General features: G+C 32.5%; 2 protein-coding genes across 9 annotated transcripts in view; one reads left to right on the plus strand and one right to left on the minus strand.

The window, feature by feature from the left end:
- The window catches only part of LOC139485557 (probable phospholipid-transporting ATPase IA), a 74828-nt gene extending 70016 nt beyond the window's left edge, over positions 1 to 4812 (minus strand). For all 8 annotated transcript variants that reach the window (XM_071270134.1, XM_071270129.1, XM_071270130.1 and 5 more), the window contains exon 1: positions 4419 to 4812. In XM_071270134.1, the coding sequence (XP_071126235.1) occupies positions 4419 to 4461 (43 nt within the window). In that variant the 5' untranslated portion in view covers positions 4462 to 4812. The remainder of the gene's footprint in view (positions 1 to 4418) is intronic.
- LOC139485559 (exosome complex component RRP45-like) lies at positions 4791 to 16128 on the plus strand. Its single transcript, XM_071270135.1, has 14 exons — positions 4791 to 4962; positions 6558 to 6652; positions 7220 to 7339; positions 7594 to 7696; positions 8628 to 8725; positions 9597 to 9636; positions 10212 to 10294; positions 11336 to 11468; positions 11900 to 11988; positions 12799 to 12960; positions 13388 to 13418; positions 14134 to 14260; positions 15150 to 15228; positions 15998 to 16128. Exons 1-14 carry the CDS (start codon positions 4897 to 4899, stop codon positions 16098 to 16100), a joined length of 1329 nt encoding a protein of 442 aa, XP_071126236.1. The 5' UTR covers positions 4791 to 4896; the 3' UTR covers positions 16101 to 16128.
- The last annotated feature ends 6161 nt before the right edge of the window (positions 16129 to 22289 follow it).

The following is a 22289-nucleotide window of genomic DNA, read 5'->3' on the forward strand; positions in this document are numbered from 1 at the left end:
AAGAAAATTTTCAAAATAGACAAGGTAGCATTTTATCAAAAATCAATTAAAGAATTTGTACAACACAATCTTACAACACCTAATTGTGCCTACCTTTATTTTTACCCAAATGAACATAAATTATGATGAGACAGTGTAATGATATAATCCAGAGAATCCAGTGTTAAGATTTATGTACATGACCATTAAATCTGTGTAGTATGACCATATTAAGAGCACCTGTTGTAGAATGATCAGATTTCCTCCATATCTAGTAATTACAGAAAAAATCAATAGCAATACATTTATTGTACCTTGTGTCAGCTAGAAAACATTCTTAAAATTGAGTAGTTACGGAATCTCCAAAAGCATTTTATATTAAGTTTTAGATTGTAATTTAGTTATATTTCTATATCGTATATCTACTTCTCAGCCTGTTACGCAATCTCATAGCAAAATATAACAAAACACGAAAAATCTACAATGAAATATGGTTAAAAGATAACTATCAAATAAGGGGTTGACTGACCTACAATTAGACTGAAATCTGAGGGTTTGGACTAAAAAGGATAAATTGCTTCTAACTACATTTTGTAGATGTTTAATTTTACAATGACTAATCAGAAAAAAACCACATTACACAGATTAGCTAACTTCAATCAAGAATAAACACAGAAATATAAATATGATATAATTTCATGGATGCAAAGCAACATGCGAAAAAGTGTGACATGCTGTGATGATGTGAAAAAGAGGTGTACAAATTTTATTATCATCTGTCTAAACCTGCCATCTTCAAGATGTTAGGTGTTTTAAACATCAATCAACCGAAATCACAACCAAAACATTAAGATATTTTATCTAATATCATTACATGTATATATAAACAAATGTCACTGTAGCTATTTATTAGAAGAGTACTGGTTTAAAATGTATCAAATAGAAACTCACTTTTTCTCACATGATAATTGGTTTAGTTTATATTTTCATCACAGCTAGTACAGTACATGAATCTTATCAGTGCCAAATGTAAGGGAAAACATAACATATTTTTTCAAAACATGCAATTGTTGAAAATATATAAAAATATTTTTTGAGTGGCAAATTCAATTGAGTAGCACTTTTTAAGACCACTTGGAGTGGATTTTAAGGACAAATTTTAGGCCAATATTTGTCTAACCAAAAAATATAGGGTTCGAATGCCTTTCATTAGTTTTGAGTAACCTCCCTTGCCTAACAGTTCTTTCATTAATTGATTGGAATTAAACACCACATTCAGCACTATAAGTATATTTATTTAGAGCGGTCAGTTTCAAAAAGTTGTTTTGTCTTCAGCCTCAGGTTGCTGTTTCTTTGGTATATATGTTTAAACATCTCCTTCTATTCAAGTCATCAATGATATTCACTTCATAGAATAAACTTGTCAACTTTTAAAGGACTTTTTTACATGTTGAGTTTGGAGAAAAACCATCTCATCTAATGTATGATTCTCTGTCATAAACATATCATCATTCTATTGTCTGATTTTCATTGCAAATTCTAATTAATCATTTTTTTTACACGTCAGTTACACTTGCTGAGAAAGTCAGGTATAAACCTAACTCTTCAAATTCCATTTTTTTCTACTATTTTCCGTAACTGAATGTAAATTCTAATCAATAAATGTTCATTTAATTATATAACATAAAATTGTACTACTAAAGCTTTAAATGATGCAACAAAACATGTTACATAAAAACAACTAGAGGCTCTAAAGAGCCTGTGTCGCTCATCTTGGTCTATGTGCATATTAAACAAAGGACACAGATGGATTCATGACAAAATTGTGTTTTGCTAATAGGATGTGTTTGTAGATTTTACTTTACTGAACATTCTTGGTACTTAGAATTTTCTCTATCTATAATAAACTTGGACCTTTAGATACAGTGAAAAATATTTTGTAAAAATTTACAAAAATTTACCAAATTAGTGAAAATTGTTAAAAATTGAATAAAATGGGCAACAACTCCTTAAGGGGTCAACTGACGATTTTGGTCATGTTGACTTATTTCTAGATCTTACTTAGCTGAACATTATTGCTGTTTACAAGTTATCTCTATCTATAACAATATTCAAGATAATAACCAAAAACAGCAAAATTTCCTTAAAATTACTAATTCAGGGGCAGCAACCCAACAACAGGTTATCCGATTTATCTGAAAATTTCAGGGCAGATAGATCTTGACCTGTTACACAATTTTACCCCTTGTCAGATTTGCTCTAAATGCTTTGGTTTTTGAGTTATAAGCCCAAAACTGCATTTTACCCCTATGTTCTATTTTTAGCCATGGCGGCCATCTTGGATGGTTGGCCGGGTCACCGGACACATTTTTTAAACAAGATACCCCAATGATGATTTTGGCCAAGTTTGGTGTAATTTGGCCAAGTAGTTTCAGAGGAGAAGATGTAAAAGATTACTAAGATTTAGGAAAAATGGTTAAAAATTGACTATTAAGGGCAATAACTCCTAAAGGGGTCAACTGACCATTTCGGTCATGTTGACTTATTTGTAAATCTTTTTTTGCTGAACATTATTGCTGTTTACAGTTTATCTCTATCTATAATAATATTCAAGATAATAACCAAAAACAGCAAAATTTCATTAAAATTACTTATTCTGGGGCAGCAACCCAAAACCGGGTTGTCCAATTCATCTGAAAATTTCAGGGCAGGTAGATTTTTACCTGATAAACAAATTTACCTCATGTCAGATTTACTCTAAATGCTTTGGTTTTTGAGTTATAAGCCAAAAACTGCATTTTACCCAAGGTTCTATTTTTAGCCATGGCGGCCATCTTGATTGGATGGCTGGGTCACTGGACACATTTTTCAAACTACATACCCCAAAGATGGTTGTGGCCAAGTTTGGATTGATTTGGCCAAGTAGTTTCAGAGGAGAAGGTTTTTGTAAAAGATTACTAAGATTTACGAAAAATGGTTAAAAATTGACTATAAAGGGCAATAACTCCTAAAGGATCAACTGACCATTTCGGTCATGTTGACTTATTTGTAAATCTGACTGAGCTGAACATTATTGCTGTTACAGTTTATCTCTATCTATAATAATATCCAAGGTAATAACCAAAAACAGTAAAATTTCCATAAAATTACCAATTCAGGGCAGCAACCCAACAACGGGTTGTCCGATTCATCTGAAAATTTCAGGGCAGATAGATCTTAACCTGATGAACAATTTTACCCCCATGTCAGATTTGCTCTAAATGCTTTGGTTTTTGAGTTAAAAGCCAAAAACTGCATTTTACCCCTATGTTCTATTTTTAGCCCTGGTGGCAATCTTGGTTGGTTGACCGGGTCACCGGACACATTTTTTAAACTAGATACCCAAATGATGATTGTGGCCAAGTTTGGTAAAATTTGGCCCAATAGTTTCAGAGGAGAAGATTTTTGTAAAAGCTAACAACGGACGACAACGACGGACAACTGACGCCAAGTGATGAGAAAAGCTCACTTGGCCCTTTGGGCCAGGTGAGCTAAAAATGGTAACTTTTTTATTACAAGTCATAGTACTTCCTTTTAATACAAAGTTTAAAATTTAGTTCAATGCTCAGGATTCTTGAGAACGCATCTATACATTATAGTGAGTCCTGTTATTAGAATCTGACTACTGGTTTATAATGTTGATTGTGATTGGCCTTTTCAGATCTAAAGGGCTAGGGGTATTTTTTTTAATTGTTCATACCCCAATATGAAAATAACCTCACTTTTTTTCATTGTTCGTACCCTTAAATGAAAGTAGCGTAACCTCATTGGTTGAATTTCAATTGTTTGGAGGGACGATTTTTGGTGTACGCTTTAGAAAAATTGCATTATATTCTGAAATAGCTAAATAATCTAAATTTTAAAACCGATAAAAGGAAGCATGAGCAAAAAATAAACCTGTAGAGGAAACTATCAGTACCATTGATCAAGTGAGACAACATAAATGAACCTATTTACTGGTTTCTAATATTCATAGAACAGCAAAACATGAAAATTTTGAAATAAGGAAAAAGTGGCATCAGAAATATTGCAACTTGTCAATATCAACAATGAAATCATAAATCACATTTTACGGTATTGGAAAAGCACAGCTTGATCTATGTATGACAATGTCTGTGGTGCACAAACATGTTTACATGATGACTTGTATAACCCCTCCCCAAAATACATCATATATTACATGTTACATTTCTTATTGCATGTGGATTTCTTCAAGAAAATACCAGTGTTTAACGTTCGTAAGAGTTTTGAATGTGATAACACAAAAAATATGTCTAGTGGTAGCAGAAAGTCTTTTTGATTTAGGAAGAATTGTGTGTATAATTTAAATACTTTACGATAATTTTGTAAATTATATTTATTTTGATAAAAATATGGAAATCGACAGTGGCCTTTCTTACCTTCTGTTCTTGTTACAATATCTGACAAATCCTTTTCTGACATAGCCTAAATCTATGTTTTGAGAAACATATCAATTGCAAACTAGATTTCAACTTCTGCAACGTCTGAAGTGATTGTCATCTGAACATTTGTAATGTCAACATCTTTTGCCTTGGAGGTAAATTATGTCCACCCGGAAGAATATTTTCAGTAAAGTGTTCATTCTATATGATATGTTTTGAAATTTTTCGACATCATCGTTATAAAAATAAAATAAACTTCCAATTTAAACAATTCTGAATTCTTTGACGTTTCATTTACCAAAATTGTATGACCGATGCGTTTTTTATATACTACGCAATAGGTTTCTGCGTCCAAACATAAAATCTACACCTCACAGTAAATTTTAACAACAAATGCACATGGGCTTTAAATTTTGTTAATCAATAAGTGATATGTGATGATAGATCATAGGATTGCTGACATCTAAGTTTCATCATGAGAGAAACACCGTTATCAAACTGTGAAAGGGAATTCATTCGAAAGGCTTTGGGTGAAAGAAAGGTTATTTTATCCTCATGTCACTATCTGCTTATAGTTATAATTTATTTTAGATACAATTTTTTCATTTATCTAAGCTTCTATAATTGGAAAAATAACTCCAAGATGAGTTAGGAAAAGAGTATTTTGGTACAGTGTTTTCAGCTTTTTTATTTCACATGTTTTCGTGTTTTTATGTTTTATTTCTCGTGAGTCGTGTTTGGGTTGGTTTAATGTGCGTGCTAGGTTTTCCCCTTATTTAATTTATTTTCCATGTTTTGTGTCGGTGCTTATTATTTCTCATGCTCACGCTTTGATTCAAAGGTAAACAAGACTTATTCAAAGTCAGCCTGGATATTGTGTATATATGGCATGTATGGTATGCAATAAAGTCCATGAAAGTACTATAAATAATTTTTTTTCAAATCAGATGCAACTAACTGACACTGAAAGGTGACCGCAGTCCGCAGGGTCTTGATTTTTAGTAATAATGACTGCATGATCTAGGACGGTTGAGTTATAAATTCTGGTACTTTTTACATTAATAGTTACAATTTTATTTCTCATGCTTTGCTTTTTGCAATTTTTTATTTTCTGCGCAACGTCTTTCTGATTTTCATGTGTTTCCTTTTTCAGAAATAAACTCATCATAGATACCAGGATTTAAATTTTGTATTTACGCCTGATGTCTGTTTCATTTATAAACATGATAAAAGACTCGTCAGTAAAGCTTGAATCCAAAAAAGTAAAAAGGCCAAATAAAATACGAAGTTGAAGAGCATTGAGGACCAAAATTCCTAAATGTTTTGGCAAATACAGCTAAGATAATCTATTCCTGAGGTAGAAAATCTTAGTATTTAAAAAAATTCAAAAGTTTTGTAAACAATTTTAAATATGACCATATCAATGATAATTCATGTCAGCAAAGAAGTGCTGACTACTGGCCTGGTGAACCTTTGGTGAATTAAAACTCCCTTTACCACCTTCCAAGATATTTTTCTTACTCATACCTTTTACGTTTGTTTGCTAACTTTTAGTCAAAACAAATCCATACAGGGGTAGAATTAGGGTTTAGGGAAAAAGAGTTTTACTATACAAAATGTTAAAAATAGAATATCTGTAGGTGTGACTCTTGACACCGTATTGTCGTAAGTCTCACAAGAGAAATTTTTTTTTCACATGCACATTTACATGTAAGGTGACTACTGTAGAAAGAGTTGAAATGAAGCAAATCACAGATACATTTTGGAATGTCTCATTAATTATAAAAAATAAAGTTTTGTAAGGGATAGGAGAGTTGCCTTTCTTTTCTAATGATTAAAAATAACACTGATCAAAGGCATTTGCAGCTTCTTTTATGAATTTTTACACTGTTCATTAAAATAAATAAAAAAAAAGAATTTGATGTTTCGGTCAATTTCAATTTTTCAGTGGCTACATCATCTTGGATATAAATGTTTTTTTCTACATTGTTTTTGATTTACCAATAAGCTAGTTATGAAAAAGGCTGAAAAATAATGAATACCGGTATAGAAAAATGGCCTAAGACATTAAACATGTAGAAAACAGAAATGAATTTGTATAAAGATATTAATCAATTATTTGTTTTTATTTCTCAGAGATTAGATGGGAGACAGGCATATGACTACAGAACACTTAAGATTGCCTTTGGGTATGATAGAGGATGTTGTCGTGTTGATCTTGGTCAGACAAGGTAATTTTGAAATTTACCAATGTTATATCATTGTATTATTATGCATGAATAATCAATAGTCTAACAGTATTTTCAAGATTTGTTTGTGCATTCTTTTTTAGGGGTCTATTATTTTTGGGATTTATCAGGTAGTTTAGTGATAAATAAACACCTTGTTGGGTGGGTGAGGAGGCAGTTTTATACAATAGAGGTGAACAATACCAAAAGGGCATTCAAACTCATAAACTGAAAATAATTTACTTGAATTGAATTGTTTTGTTATACATAAATGTAAACTAAGCTTTTAGTTGTTTCAATTGAACTGTTTCATAATTTTCATGTGTGGGCCTTTTAGAGCTGACTATAAGGTATGGGTTTTTCTTATTGTTGAAGGCGGTAGCCGCTGTTGCCTACAATTGCTTACATCTGCTTTCTTTGAACCTCAGTGGATATATGTCCAAAATTGGCAATCATTACAATATCTTTTTTTTTATAATTGCCAAAAAAGAAAAGAAACAAAAGATACAACAATATTTAAAACAAAAAAATGCAAAGTTAAACAATTATCTTATATGATTATCTTTCCAGGGTATTGGCACAAGTATCATGTGAAATTACATCACCAAAACAACAGAGACCATCAGATGGTGTTTTATTTGTAAATGTTGAGTTATCTCCCATGGCAAGTCCAGTGTTTGAAGTTGGAAGGTAAGAATATGATTATGGGAATCTCCCTTGCAACACTTCTCAACTTAACAAAAGTTTCCATGAGTTCAAGTTTATCACAATTTCTTTTTGCAATGTTGACTTTTTTTTTTATTAAAACAAAAACAGTCACTTACAAAATGACTTAGGAAAAGATAGAAAATTTGAAATTTGTGATACAACATGAAATATTCAAATTTGTTAAAACTTTTTTTCGTACAGTTTGAAAAATGACTTGATATTGATTTCTATTGTAGAATGTCAGACCAGGGAGTAGAAATCAACAGAATCTTAGAAAGATGTTTGAAAGAATCTAGATGTGTTGATACTGAATCTCTGTGTATTATAGCTGGTGAAAAGGTGATTGAATAATTAGTAGATAATTTATGGAAACTTTAGGATTATTAGAAATTTAAACTTGGATAGGCCATAATTCCATGATATTTTAATCCAGAGTGAAGTGTAGCAGATTGAGGAATTTAACTTTTCTAAAATACAGGGTGTACTGAGGGTAGAATGGAAAGTAAACTACAGAATAGTTGGGATACCATTAATTATTTTGATCCTATTACAGGAAAATAATGAAAAATCACCCTTATTCAAATTGAAGTGGACAGCACCATTATCAAATTTACTGTGTTTTTGTTTAAAAAACTTATTGATTTTATCAGTTTATGTCCAGCACATTTTATTTGAACAATCAAACAAAGAATATATTGCACATTAAAAAAATTCAGGATGTTATATGAGAATAAGGAATGATCCATGAAATCACATGAATGAAAAAAAGAATTTAGATATATGTCAATTTGACAACACAAAGAAACCGAAGCAATCTGTATTTCCTGTTTGATTTTCATACGACCACAAAAAGTTTTGCAGTTGTATATTAGTATCACGTCGGTTTCGTCGTCCCAAGACATTTGGTTTCCAGACAACAATTTTATTTATATCTGATATATTCAGTAGAATTTCTCATAGAATAACAAACACTTAACCATATTTACAAGCATGATAGCTTTTGAAAAACATTATGAATCTGTAATTATTCTAACACTGGAAATTGAATTTAAAGAAATATCAGTATGTCACCTTATCATGGCTAGTAAAAGTATTTAGACTAATGAAACTGCAATAAATATGAAATTAAGGCAAATCCTTATATAACTTAATGAGTATTTAGCCCATAACACTAAGAGAGTTGAATAAGAAGATAACTTAAACAATGAATTTTTCCTTATGCTACTTTCGTATGTCCATATTATGATACTTTTTTGTTTTTATTTTGTAGGTTTGGCAGATTAGAGTTGATGTACATGTAATGAACCATGACGGGAACCTGATAGATTGTTCCAGTATAGCTGCCATTACTGCACTGGCACATTTCAGGTATGTACATACGTAGAACCTAATAGATTGTTCCAGTATAGCTGCCATTACTGCACTGGCACATTTCAGGTATGTACATACGTAGAACCTAATAGATTGTTCCAGTATAGCTGCCATTACTGCACTGGCACATTTCAGGTATGTACATACGTAGAACCTAATAGATTGTTCCAGTATAGCTGCCATTACTGCACTGGCACATTTCAGGTATGTACATACGTAGAACCTAATAGATTGTTCCAGTATAGCTGCCATTACTGCGCTGGCACATTTCAGGTAATTACATAGTACCGGTACATAGAATGATGAAAAATATTACGTTATAGATGCTATTACAACATAAATAAGGAGATAAAAAGATGTGGTATGATTGCAAATGACACAATTATCCACCCAAAAACAAATGCATGAGGATGTAAACTTCAAAAGGTCCAAGTACAGCCTTCATCAAGGAGTAAAAACCATATAGTATATTAAGATTATAATAGAAAAAGGATCCATTGGCCTGATTTTAGCTAAATGAATAAACAAAAAGTAACTATTGTAGACAGCAACCAATAAAAACAATTTGATACCAGGTTCACTTTTGAAACATCAGTATGAATACAGATAGAATGATGGAAAACATAACATACTCTAGATTTATTAATCTTAGTGGGTATCAATTTTTGTGGAATACGGAAAAATAGCATTTTGGTGGATATTTGATTCAAAATTTGTGTGTAAGCTGATAGAAAATTGTTCTTTGTTGATCATTTGGGTTTTTTTTGTTCATCTTTATGCAAGCAATCCATTGAAAAATGGGTTATCCACAAATACAATGATGCCACTGTATTGTCTGTTATCATGAATGTTTATTTTATTTCTTTAGACGACCTGATGTTACAGTTGATGGCACAGATGTTATAGTTGTAAGTAAAAAAATCTATTTTTATCCTGCTTCTGACAAATATCTTGCGATAAGCTCTCTCTGGCTTAAATCAACCAGTACTTGTTTTAGTAGATTTCAACTTCATGAAATATTCTGTCACCTCTATCAGCAAAGACTTCTTAAATTACACAGGCATGTGAGCTATTTCTTCATCTCAAATCTCTCTAAGAATTTGAAATGGAATTACTGTAAACCAACTTATTTTCGCGGATACTGTATTTCGCGTTTTACCCTTACTAGTCAACTTCGCGGCTATTTAATTTCACGATTTTTTCATTTAAATGCTGTAGCTTAATATTGAAAGCTCCAAGTTTTACATATTCTAGATGATTTATATTTGCGTTATTTTTCTATTCGCGAAAAGAAATCACTCGCGAAAATAAGTTGGTTTACAGTATACATGTTTCATTATAAATGTATGAATAGATTTGTATTTTTTGTCATTAATGAATTATAGCATACAATAGAACAAAAGAACCCATTACCCCTCAGTATGAGCTATATATTTGTTGTTTTATTCTTTTGTCATTAATGAATTGTATACCAATGTTACAGCACACCATAGAAGAAAAGGACCCATTACCACTCAGTGTTCATCATATGCCTATTTGTGTATCGTTTTCTTTCTATGAACAAGGGTAAGTCATACATTTTAAGAACAAAGTTTAACATAATTAAAAGTACAGTGTGCTAGGCCATATATTTCATATGCCAATTAACTTGAAACTTTTAAAATATATATGTTCCCTATGATATGATCTTTCTAATTTTAATGCCAAATTAGAGTTTTTACCCCCAATTTCATGGTCCACTGATAATGATAGTGTGAGTGGTGCATCTGTACTATGGACACATTCTTGTTTGTAATTTTATAGGGTTAGTTTAATTTAGTTTAAACATATTTATTTATAGTGGATTGGGAAACAAGTTATTGCAACTTAATCCTTTTCCACTTTCCTGGTGCGATTGCTGCCTTGTAGCCTCATTAGCCTGCTCTTTTTGGAAATCTACTAGGTTGTCTTTTACGTGCAAGAGATATGGCTCTCTCTTAATATGGGTAAGCCATTTATCCTCCCCTTCTGACAGACTATCATCGTTTCCTCAAGACCATACTCACTAATGGTGTCAAGGGAGAGCCGAAAATTCAGTCCCTGAAATTTTCTCCCCCTAACAGTGATATAGGGTTTTTAAAGCAAACATTTTTAGGGAAGTGCTTTATACAAAATATGCTTAGGTCAACACTTTCACATCCCAATAGAATTATTAAAAGATGCATTCTTAAATGATAATTTTATTTAGTCTTATAACTTTCAAGATTTTTAATCAGATATATCATGCTATGAGGGGTATTTACAGGAGCAGGTCCAGGATTTTTTAAATTGGGGCATAATTCCAGAAAATAGAATAAGTACACCATTAGATAAACTTCTCTATGAAGGGTAAGAAGGCTTAAGGATTTTTCAAATACCAATGCAGAGAGGATGAAAATGAGATATCCTGGTGTATATTCCCTGGCCGCAGTGAAATATGAAAGAAATTCATTTGAGAAAAAAAAAATACTATCAAAATCAAGGATACTTATATTATTTTGATAGTATTTTTTTTCTCAAATGAATTTCTTTCATATTTCAATATAACATAGGGTGTAATTATTGTACAGTCATTTTGCTTTTTATTAGGAAATTTTTATTGGTTGATCCATCAGACAAGGAAGAGAAAGTTATGGATGGAAAGATGGTGATAGGGATGAATAAACACAGAGAAATATGCTCACTACAAGTCACAGGTCAAATGTTATTGTTAAAAGATCAGGTATGTATCCTTTCTGACTAGGCTTTCTGGTAATACATCTACCCTTATTTAAATAACACTTGTCTTAGAAAAATATCCTCGGTCAGTTAAATTTGCTAGATATTATATAACTTTATTATTGTATAACAAAGTAATATAATAAAAGGGGTATACATTCATGACACAAAATCAATACATGCAGAAGAAAACTCAAAAAGCAATGGAACAGCACTTGGCTGTTCTTCATCCCAAAGTCAGTGTGGTTTTATTTATCAAATTTTATTAAGCATAAATTTGTATTTAAGTTATATATTATTGAGATATTGTGTCCAAAACTAAGTTTATTTGTTGTTAGTCTACTGTTTATTATCATATAAAAAGATATTAAACATGTCAATTAAATAAATGTTCAATAACAATATGAATTATTTCAATCCGCATTTTTCTTTCAGGTTCTAAGATGTTCCAATATTGCTGTTGTTAAGGTTACAGAAATAACAGAATGGATACAGAAAGCACTTGAAAATGACCGACAAGCTAGGTAATATTGAAAATATTAATATCATATTAGAACATTGTAAGATAGTTTTATTATTTGAATATATAGAAAGTCACACCTATAGCCAGGGGATTCCCAAGTAACCCCAAAAATTGAAGCTTGACTAATAAAGTCAAGCAAAATTATATAACCACCCCTTTTTCTATAGACATCCTTGCCTGAAAGCATTTAGCATATATTATAATGATAAGTCATCATTAGTCAGAAGTGACAATAATAACCAGGCCAATTGATCTATGTAAGATATTATCTTTTCTCTGAAAACTCAGGGCAAGTGAGGTCTTATTAATCCCACTACATCTTTTACCCATACTTATTGTAGTCGGGGAAATAGATATAGTGGTTAATGTATGTACATTTTCAAATTTAAATGGCTGGCTTGAGGAATTCTATTTTTAAATACATATTGATTTAAAACATACAATTCAGGAATGTCAATTTGGTTGATGGGTTCATTTATAAATAATTCAGAATGATAGAAAGGACTAATTAAAACAAACTTGTCTAGAATTGATACAAAAGAATCACTGTAAATTCAGAAAATATTGCAAGGTTTTTATTATTGCGAAAAATGCAACAGAGTTTTTATCTCAATTGAAACTCGCATTTTGAAATTTTTTAAATGAATTTAAACATGATTTTTCTCAATATCTCAAAAATTAAATTCGTAATTTAGTCTAAGTTGACAAAATTGCAATATTAAATGCATGCAATAATTTGATTATTTCTGAATTTACAGTACTTATTAGTTGATTTTGCCATGGTTTAGAGAGTATTCTTTTATTTTTAAAGATCAAATGGTGAAAGATTTGGCTTCCGTGAAGCAGTTGTGATGGATACAGTTACAACCAATCAAATGAATCCAGAAAAGATTAAAATAGAAGAAACTGACCAATCACCAGCTGGATCAGATGATGAGGTTACTATGGAAACCAATGGTCACTTAAGTGATGAGTATCCTTGCAAAGAAGCTTATTAAAGCAATTCAACTTATTTGTATAATATTAATATCAAAAGATAAAGCATTATGCTTTGAGATAAGCCTGAGGAGAAAAAGTGACAGATAGGCTTAGTTTAACAGCATCCACATTATTTTTTGAAGATATGCTCTAAAGAGTCATATCAGATAGATATCCTGTGCTTTAAGGACTGTCTTAATGCCTAAAAAACACAGAAAACAATATAGAAAACAATGATATATGTTTATTTATGTATATATCACATCTATTGTGAAGAAAATTGCTATAGCTATAACTTTACATGAGAGTGGCTCTGAAATCTATCAATATCAGAATCAATTTCAGTTATATATTTTCTGCTTTTAATATTATAGTTTATGATTCTATTGTAAGATTTCAATTTTCTTTAACTTTTGCCTCAGAGACAGTAAAGTGCCAGAAGTCAAAATATTGGTAAGTTTTAAAATGAATATAAGTACTCAAAATTGACACATATAACTTTCTGATATTTTTATAATACCTGGCTCCAAAGGAGAGAGATACACAGCCTTAACTATGGCAGTTTGTCCTCTCATTAGTACCTCCTATGAAATTTTCTTATGGACTCCTAATTAGAATTTGCTGAGATTTTATATCAAGCTTCATGTAAGCATGCTATACGTTATAATGCATTTCCCAACCATTACTAATCAACTCACTATTCAGCAAATATTTCTATAAAGATTGGCCATGAATAAAAAAAAAATCACATTTTTCTCAGGAACACTTTGTAATGATTGGTAGGGATGAGTTACTGGAATAGGTAACTATTTCCAATTTCATGATATATAATAAGGTCGCAAAATTAACATGAAGTACCCGAAAAGATTGCTGATTTAATCATGAGTACCAGTATGTGAAACTAATCAGATGGTTGATTTTTAACACAGATGCAAATTAAGACAAGTTCATAAAAGCATCAGACATTTGTCAAATCTATTTTATCTTTTAATTAAAACTATGAAATAATAGTTATCATTACAGCTATTAAGTATATTTTTTTGGTAAAAAAATATAGAAAGGGTTTGGGGTACTAGACGTCTCAGCTGCCTACCCCTACCACAAAAGGGATTGAAGTCAAGTGGCCACTTGAGGTAGGTTGGTAATGAGATTTACCTTATTGTTTTAGGCTAAAGGTGTTGGTTGTATCGGAGACGGTGGAGCCTCCAAGTGGGAAGTGGACGATAAAATGGAGGAAGAAATCAAATCAGAATCAATTATACTGTCAAAGAAAGTCAAAAAGGAGAAACCTGCAGGTAAAGTTAAAAAATTTGTGTATTGTATGCATCTTTAAGCCCGTTTGGTCAAAAGGGTCAATATGAGCTATGATGTCAATCATCTGTGGTCTTCTGTTAACCTCTAAAAAAATCTTCTCTGAAACTAGCAGGGTTGCCTTCAATATCGTAGCATCTACACAGGGCTACTTAGATTTATGACTATTGAACGTGTAGCTAGCCTAGTTTCTACATAGATATTGATAGCAGCTACATAACCGCTACGTAGCTGCTACGATATTGAAGATGACCCAGATCAACTGCAACTAGCAGTGGCAACAATTGTTTTAGAGTAATTAGTTTAAAGGTTGTGTCTGTTGAAGTGATGCCTCCAATTGAGGACTTTTGCCATTTTGTGTCCAATGGGTGAAGCATGGGATGACATAGAAATACTGTTCATTCAGTCTTACTAGCGCTCTCACATGTGCAAATCAGATTTTTACTTTTTAAAACTTATATCATAAGTTTATATCAGCATTGTCTCTGACAAGTTTGAAAAATCAGTTTCAATCAACAATTGTTGAAAGTGTTTTGCACCTTAGAAATATGAATGATACCAACAATGTTAGATCTGTAAGTTTGCTTTCGCAAATTTTTTGCTCTTCCCTCGCCGGGATTTGAACCCATGCTACTGAGATATAGTGACACCAAATCGCCTGCACTGTAGCCGTCCCGCTAGACCACACAACCACCTGGGCTTCATAAAAATGAAGCTTTCGGTGACCAGGTGTTACCTTTCCACGTCAGTTTCAATCTAGCGTCGTACTACAGTACATGATATATAAGGCATGGAGATATATACATCAATGCAATATGATTTGCTTGTGTGCCATTGAATTTATAATTACAATTGTAAATTATTTTTTTATAGATGTTATTATACTTGATGATAGTGATGAAGAAGGAACCACTATGTTACAAGCTGATGATTTAAATACAATACCTGACAGGTGTGTTAAAGTTATTCCAAATTATAAAATTGAAAATGGGAAAGGGGCATATGTCAAAGATACAACAAACAGACCAGAGCAGACAAGAGTTATTATTAGATAGTAATGTTACCTGACATTTGTGTTCATTCTTTTTTTAGTTATAAATGTTACAATTTGTTCCAATGTATCAAATATATAACCGATATTTAAACAACATATTCTTATATATATGCTGGATTTAGTAAATATTCCTGTAAATTCAGAATCATTGCATGGTTTGTATTATTGCAAATAATGCCATGATTTGAGTATCACAATGAGAATTCAAATTCTTATATCTGATGTATGTACACAAATTTTCATGAAATCACGATAATTTCTAAATTTACATTATAAAGCATGTACGTTTAAAAGTTAAGCCTTAGACATACAGTACATGTATAGTAATGACAATAAAAATTGTGATATTATGGGATGCAACCAAATCTCAGACTCAACTTTGAAGTAAAACAGGCTTGTTGATTGAGACAAACATTTGACACAAACTATGGTTTAGTTTGTCTCAAACTCAATTTTTATTCAGATTTGTATACCCCCTGCCTCAAAGATGAGGGGTATAAAGTAATGCATATGTCCATCCCTTTGTCTATCAAAATAGAACTTGACTTGTATTTTATGGTCGATGAAATTGTGTTCATATCACAAGATTTGGTTAAAAAGTACTGGAAGTTTCAACCCTTGTGCTTTTTTTTTTTAATTCTTACTTAAACACTAATATATATTCCAGGGTTGTTATACCTCAGAAATTGTCAGACTCTACAGATCTATCAGCTGCCATTAAAAAGAAGAAAAAAGACAAGAAAAAGAAAAAACAGAAAGATGTTACATAAACTAATATTAAAACAAATTTTGTATATATTTACTAGTTTATATCATTTTACCATTTTGAAACCTAAAATAGTCACAGGACCTATGAAGTTATGTGCTTTGATTACAAAATTAAATGCAATAATGTGCAATTCATAGACAATTTTCATCATTTGGATGACTATTTCAATAAAGTAACTCAGTGTTTGGAAATAATTCAAATTATAATACCTTGTATTATATATAGAATGACACTGTACCTTTAACTGATAAAGTTCTATTAGATATTGTTTTGTGTCTTAGGCTGATTGTATTCATAATTCATACAGTCATTATTTTGTTATAATAGAGGGGGAGGACAGGGGGTTACCCTTCTCCCTTCTCCCACCCCTCTTCTCCTTTCTCCTACCCCCGTTCTCCTTTCTCCCATTAGAATAAAACATCTCCTTTTGAGATATTTTTTCTTGAAATATTAGATAATTTTTTAAAAGAAGAGATATTTTATTTTTTCTCCTTTCTCCCAGCCTTCCTCTCCTTTCTCCTACCCCCTTTCTCCTTTCTCCCACCCCCTTTCTCCTTTCTCCTACCCCCTTTCTCCCTGTCTCCCTTACCCCTGTCCTTCCCCTCATAATAGCAGGACAACATAGCTTTTTGAAACTGCAAAGTGAAATAGAAAAAGATTTTTTGAGGGTTAATGATTGGGAGACCTTTTGTGAAGGATCCTCATTACATATTGATCCTACAACAAAGATAATGGCATTTGTTGCACATAGTTCTCATTGAAACCATGTTGGAATAAACGTTTTTATTTCTTCACCTGAACCACATGTCCAGTTTTCACCAAACTGGATAGGAGTGGTGTATATCTAATGTAGTTGTAATCACAGGAAAGCATAGCTGTATGAGACAATCATTTATTCTGATTGGTCAATTTGTATGACCCCTCCAGTAAATGGTTTGGGCCAAATAGTTTTACCCTTGTCTGTCATTCTTCAATGAAGAATAATAGACAACATATTGAGATGATTTTTAGTATGTGAGCATACAATACATTCAGCTGATTTTTGCTGAAATTTGTTCCTCAACCATTCATTATCAAATTTCCACTCCTAGAAATGGCTTCAAGGTTCTTTTGAAAGCAAGGCCATTCATGTCATTTCAAACACATCTAGTTTTCTCATAAAACTACATGGTGAATTGTTTTTAAAATTTACAGGATTTCAAGATAATTTCTGTACAAATAATTGCTCATTTAATGTTGATAGGCTCACATACATATAGTCATTTAAAACACATGGTTCCTGTTTATTTTTTTTTGGAAAATTATCTTTTCATCTTCATCTCCAAAACCAACTTGCCCTTGTGAAAAAAACAAACTTGGCAGGCATGATATATTGTAGGACGACAAGTACAAGTCAAAATATAATGAAACTTAATAAGATTGATTATTGAGACCCTCTACCAGCCAGTTGTTATTTATAGATTATGAGTTTTCACACCACAGGGTGTTTCTCAACTTCAATCTCATTGAAGGTCTTATGTGATCAAATGATATGAGTGCCAGTCATCATTTAATGATCATATGATCATGATGATTTGAGAGTTAAAGGCAAAATGAATATTTTTTTTATTGTTCTTTTGGTTATTTTAATCAACAATATACTCTCATTATTTGTGAGGTATTTCAAAAGACCATTGATTTGAAGCTGAACGATTTAGAGACAACACAGGCTCTGGAATCATAGCTCTACAATGGTTTTTTAATCGGATGTGAGCTTCTTGGAACAAATTTTTGGTCCCATATAGTTCCAACATTGGCGGATCCATGGGGGAGGGGGTTTTCCGGGGGTTGGAACCTCCCCTTTTTTTTTGGCCGATCAATGCATTTGAATGGGGACATATAGTTGGAAGCCCCCTTTGTCCTGGGTTGGGAACCCCCCTTTTTAAAATGGCTGGATCCGCCCCTGGTTCCAAGTTCCAGACTTAGTGACCTAGGCTCAAGATATGTGGACAATGGGCTTCAAAGAAACTGTGGAACATGATTTATTACCTTAAAAAGAAAATACCAAAACATTGCTAGATTAAAATATTCCTGGATTCTCATTTTGGACAAAGTATATAGATTAAGACATGTTTGTCAGTCAGTCCTTTAGTCTGTAATTTGTTTTGGTTTCCAGAGTCTTAACTAAAATTCTTTATTTTGGATTTCATCCTTACTTGGAGAATGTGTGTTTATTTCTTTTCTTTTTTTTTTTGTATTTCCTGGTGTTGATTATATAGGGAATCACTAAAGCATGACTGGAGCACCCCCTTTTTTTTAGGTCAGTAAGCGAGCCCCCCTTATGAAAAGTTCTGGATCCCCCACTGGTATGGAATGATTGTAAGGTGTCTATGTTTGTTTGACAGTTGGGCATCTAAGCTTGACCTAATCCATATGCATGGTTCTTTAGTCTCAAGTCAATGGTCAGTAAAGCAGGGGAGACATTTGAGCTTGTGCACTGTTGTATCTATTTAGTATTAATCTGTCCACAGTAATGATAGCTTTTGTCAAAAAAAAATATGGTAAAAATGATCTTTCAAGCAAGAGCAGTAATTTCTATAACAAGCAAGAGCAGTTACTTATATAAGAAATCGACTGACAATTTTGGCTTTGGTAACCAGTCTTGCTATTCTTTTTTACTGCCTATAGGTTCTCTCTACATTCTTCCCAACAACCAAAAAAAAATCATCATTTCCAGTAAAAACTCCAAAATGGGGTCAACTGACAGTGACAACTATTTGACCATTTTATACATCTTGTCTTGCTAATCATTTTTTTTTTACTTTTTGTTTCTTTCTATCCAGTAGTGAATCCAGGGGTTCCAGGTATTGGAACCCTCTATTTTTTGATGATCAATGCTTTTTAAATTGGGACATATGGTTGGCATCCATCTTTATCCTTGATTAGAACCCCCCCCCCCCCTTTATAAAAAAAAATATCTGGATATGACCCTGCTATCTTTTGTATTTTCAAGATAAGTGGGGAAAAACACAATATAATCCTCATTTATAAGAGCAGTATATACTGTTAAAAGTTATTTGATGATTTGAACTATATTGACCTCTTGTAGATCTTCACTTGCTGATTTTTTTTGCATTTCTAAGTTCCCATCTTTCTATTATAGTTTCAAATTAATTGGGCATAAACACAACGAATTGGTAAAAAACATCATTCAAGAACAGAAACATCAAACTGACAATTTCTGCAGTATCTAAATATACGTAGATCTTATCTTGCTGAAAATTTTTGCTCTTTTCTTGATAACAGACAAAATTTGTAAAAAAATATGATTTCAAAGGATTTGCCTCCAGTGATGAGTGATCTGACACTTAAGATAAATGTGATGTGTTGCTGATTGCAAGTAAAACAATAAGTCTTATTTTTTATGATGTAAAAATCTTGTAATCTGAATAGTAAATTTACTGAGTGGGCCGGCAGTGTGTAAATAATAGCCTATACCCAAATTCACACAGGATCAAATTTGCAAAAGCTTCCAATATTAATTTTGCCGAATTTCCAATTGACAATAATTTTTCTTAATTTTAAAAAAATACAAATTTTGCAAATATTGACAAACAAAAAATGGCAAAATGCAAATATGCAAAATCAAATTTTGCCAGATTTCAAACAAATCAAAATGCAAAATTATAGTTTAAAAAAAATGTCTGTTTTTAAAACAGACAAGGAAGGCAGGGATTTTTTTCAACTGGATGTCATAGCATGGTCACATGAATGGTTTGTCTTGTCCAGTCGAGGCCACTTATTAGTTGTTTGTGCTCAAATTGAATGTATTTATTTAAATTATCAATCCTTTTGCTTTCAAGCACTTTTTAAAAATTGAAACAAATTGTTTTCTGGAATAAAAATAATTTCGATTTTTTTGTTGAAAATATTTTTTTACCTGGGGGCTTGTTTTTTACTCGGTGGGGGAGGGGCAACAAACATATTTTTAATTTTGGCCTAAAGGAATTTTTCATCAGCCATAAATTTGTTGTCACAATCAAAGAACAAATTAGTGATAATTTGTTACAAATATTATCTGAGACTACTATAACATATAGTGTTAAAGTAAATTCAGCTTATATTCCATTTTAATCTATAAAATCATGCATTATGGCGTTTGTTCAATTTTGAAAGGATTTCTTAAATAAAATTCCCCTGGTTCAATAGATTCAGTGTTAGCAGCAACGTTATCAAATGATGATACAGGGAATCATTAATGCAAGCCTGGAAAATCGTATCAATTGGGAAATATGTACTCCATATGCAGTGCTTCATGTTGGGTACAGAGAAATGGAAAGGTCACTTTTGGAAAATTGAATGCATCCCTTGTGTGGTAAAGTTTAGTTCTCAATCCATCTTCATGGTCAATTATAGTTGCATGTTACGGTATCTGTGATGTCCTTACTATTTATCGACTTCAAACTTTGAGGTGTTGCTTATACACTCTTATATCAAAAATAAGGAGATGTGTTGATCGCCAAAAGCAAAAAGCACACAAGAAGGCTAGGAAAACTAAAAAAAGAAAAGAGACAAGGATAGGTATAAAAGACTACAACAAGAGGTACAGTGGGAGGTCCGGCAAGCCAACAAGAAATGTATGGAAGAAGTCAGCTCCGACTATAAAGATAACGCAAAGAAATTCTGGTCTTATATCAAGAGCAAATGTCAAAAATGGACAGGAGTGGCACCGTTAAAAAACAAAATGGGATTTCTGAAGTGACAACAAGAGCAAAGCTGACATTTTAAACGACCAACTCCAGTCAGTATTTACCAAAGAACACCTAAATAACTTCCCAGATAAAGGAAGAAATCTAACTCCACCATGAAGGACATAAAAAAAAGCACCAACGGAGTCCACAAATTGTTAAAAAAAGCTGAAACCTCATAAAGCTACTGGTCCTGACTCAATACCAGCCTTTATACTCAAAGCAGCAGCAAAACAACTTGCACCTATACTCACACACTGGCGAAGTCCCGCAAGATTGGAGAGATGCCCATGTAGGTCCACTTTTTAAAAAAGACGAAAGGCACTTGTCATCTAACTACAGACCAGTATCTCTAACTTCCATCACATGTAAGGTCTTAGAACATATTGTACATAGCAACATCATGGACCATTTTCATTTTCACAAAAATTAAATACTAACTGATGCACAACACGGATTCCGCAAAAGACAATCATGCGAATCCCAACTCATCATAACCATCAACGACATTGCATCAAAATTAAAAAGCAGCAGCCAAGTAGACATCATCCTGCTAGACTTTGCAAAAAACATTTGACAAGGTATCAAATCACCGCCTCCTACACAAGCTGGAATACTATGGTGCCAACTCCAAAACCAACAAATGGATTCGCCCCTTCCTAAATAACAGAAAGCAAAGCGTAATATTAGAGGGTGCTGTCTCCACACAAGTACCAGTACTCTCTGGTGTACCCCAAGGCACAGTCCTTGGTCCATTACTGCTCCTGACCTACATTAACGACATGCCAGAAACATCACCTACATCAGAGACCAAATTATTCGCGGATGACAGCCTTCTCTTTCGTACCATCACCAACCAAGCAGACATTGAACTTCTTCAAAAGGACTTATCAGCATTGGAAGACTGGGAAAACAAATGGCAGATGAGTTTTAATGCCCAAAAATGCCTTGTCAATATATCACCAAAAAATCGACCAGTACATCAAACATCGTACCAACTTTACGGTCATACTCTAGACGCAGTGAAAGCAAGCAAATATCTCTTGGAGTAACCATCAGCAACAACCTAACCTTGGACAAACACATAGATAACACAGTAGGCAAAGGAAATAGAACGTTGGGATATATACGTAGAAATTCCAAAGGCTGTACATAACCTGTAAAGGCAGCTGCATATGTATACATGGTAAGACCTGCAGTGGAATATGCAAGCACAGTATGGGACCCAACAACCCAAAATACAATCAAGGCAGTTGAACAGGTACAGAAAAGAGCTGCACGATTTGTGAATAACAGCTACATAGACCGAACACCTGGCTGTGTCACAAATATGGTTAAAAATCTAAAATGGGAAACCCTCGAAGAACGGAGGAAAACAAACAGGTTATGCATGCTATTCAAGATCCAGCATGATCTTATAGATATAGACCGTCACCAATATTTAACCCCGAATGATAACTGGG

Source organism: Mytilus edulis, chromosome 8, assembly GCF_963676685.1.
Source record: "Mytilus edulis chromosome 8, xbMytEdul2.2, whole genome shotgun sequence".
In the NCBI taxonomy this organism is placed as follows: Eukaryota; Metazoa; Mollusca; class Bivalvia; order Mytilida; family Mytilidae; genus Mytilus; species Mytilus edulis.

Excerpts from the sequence above, each read along its gene's own strand:
- LOC139485559 (XM_071270135.1), top strand. The coding sequence starts at position 4,897 with ATGAGAGAAACACCGTTATCAAACTGTGAAAGGGAATTCATTCGAAAG. Across the intron at positions 7,340-7,593 it reads CCAGTGTTTGAAGTTGGAAG|AATGTCAGACCAGGGAGTAG; the intron begins GTAAGAATATGA and ends TTTCTATTGTAG. Across the intron at positions 9,637-10,211 it reads ATGGCACAGATGTTATAGTT|CACACCATAGAAGAAAAGGA; the intron begins GTAAGTAAAAAA and ends CCAATGTTACAG.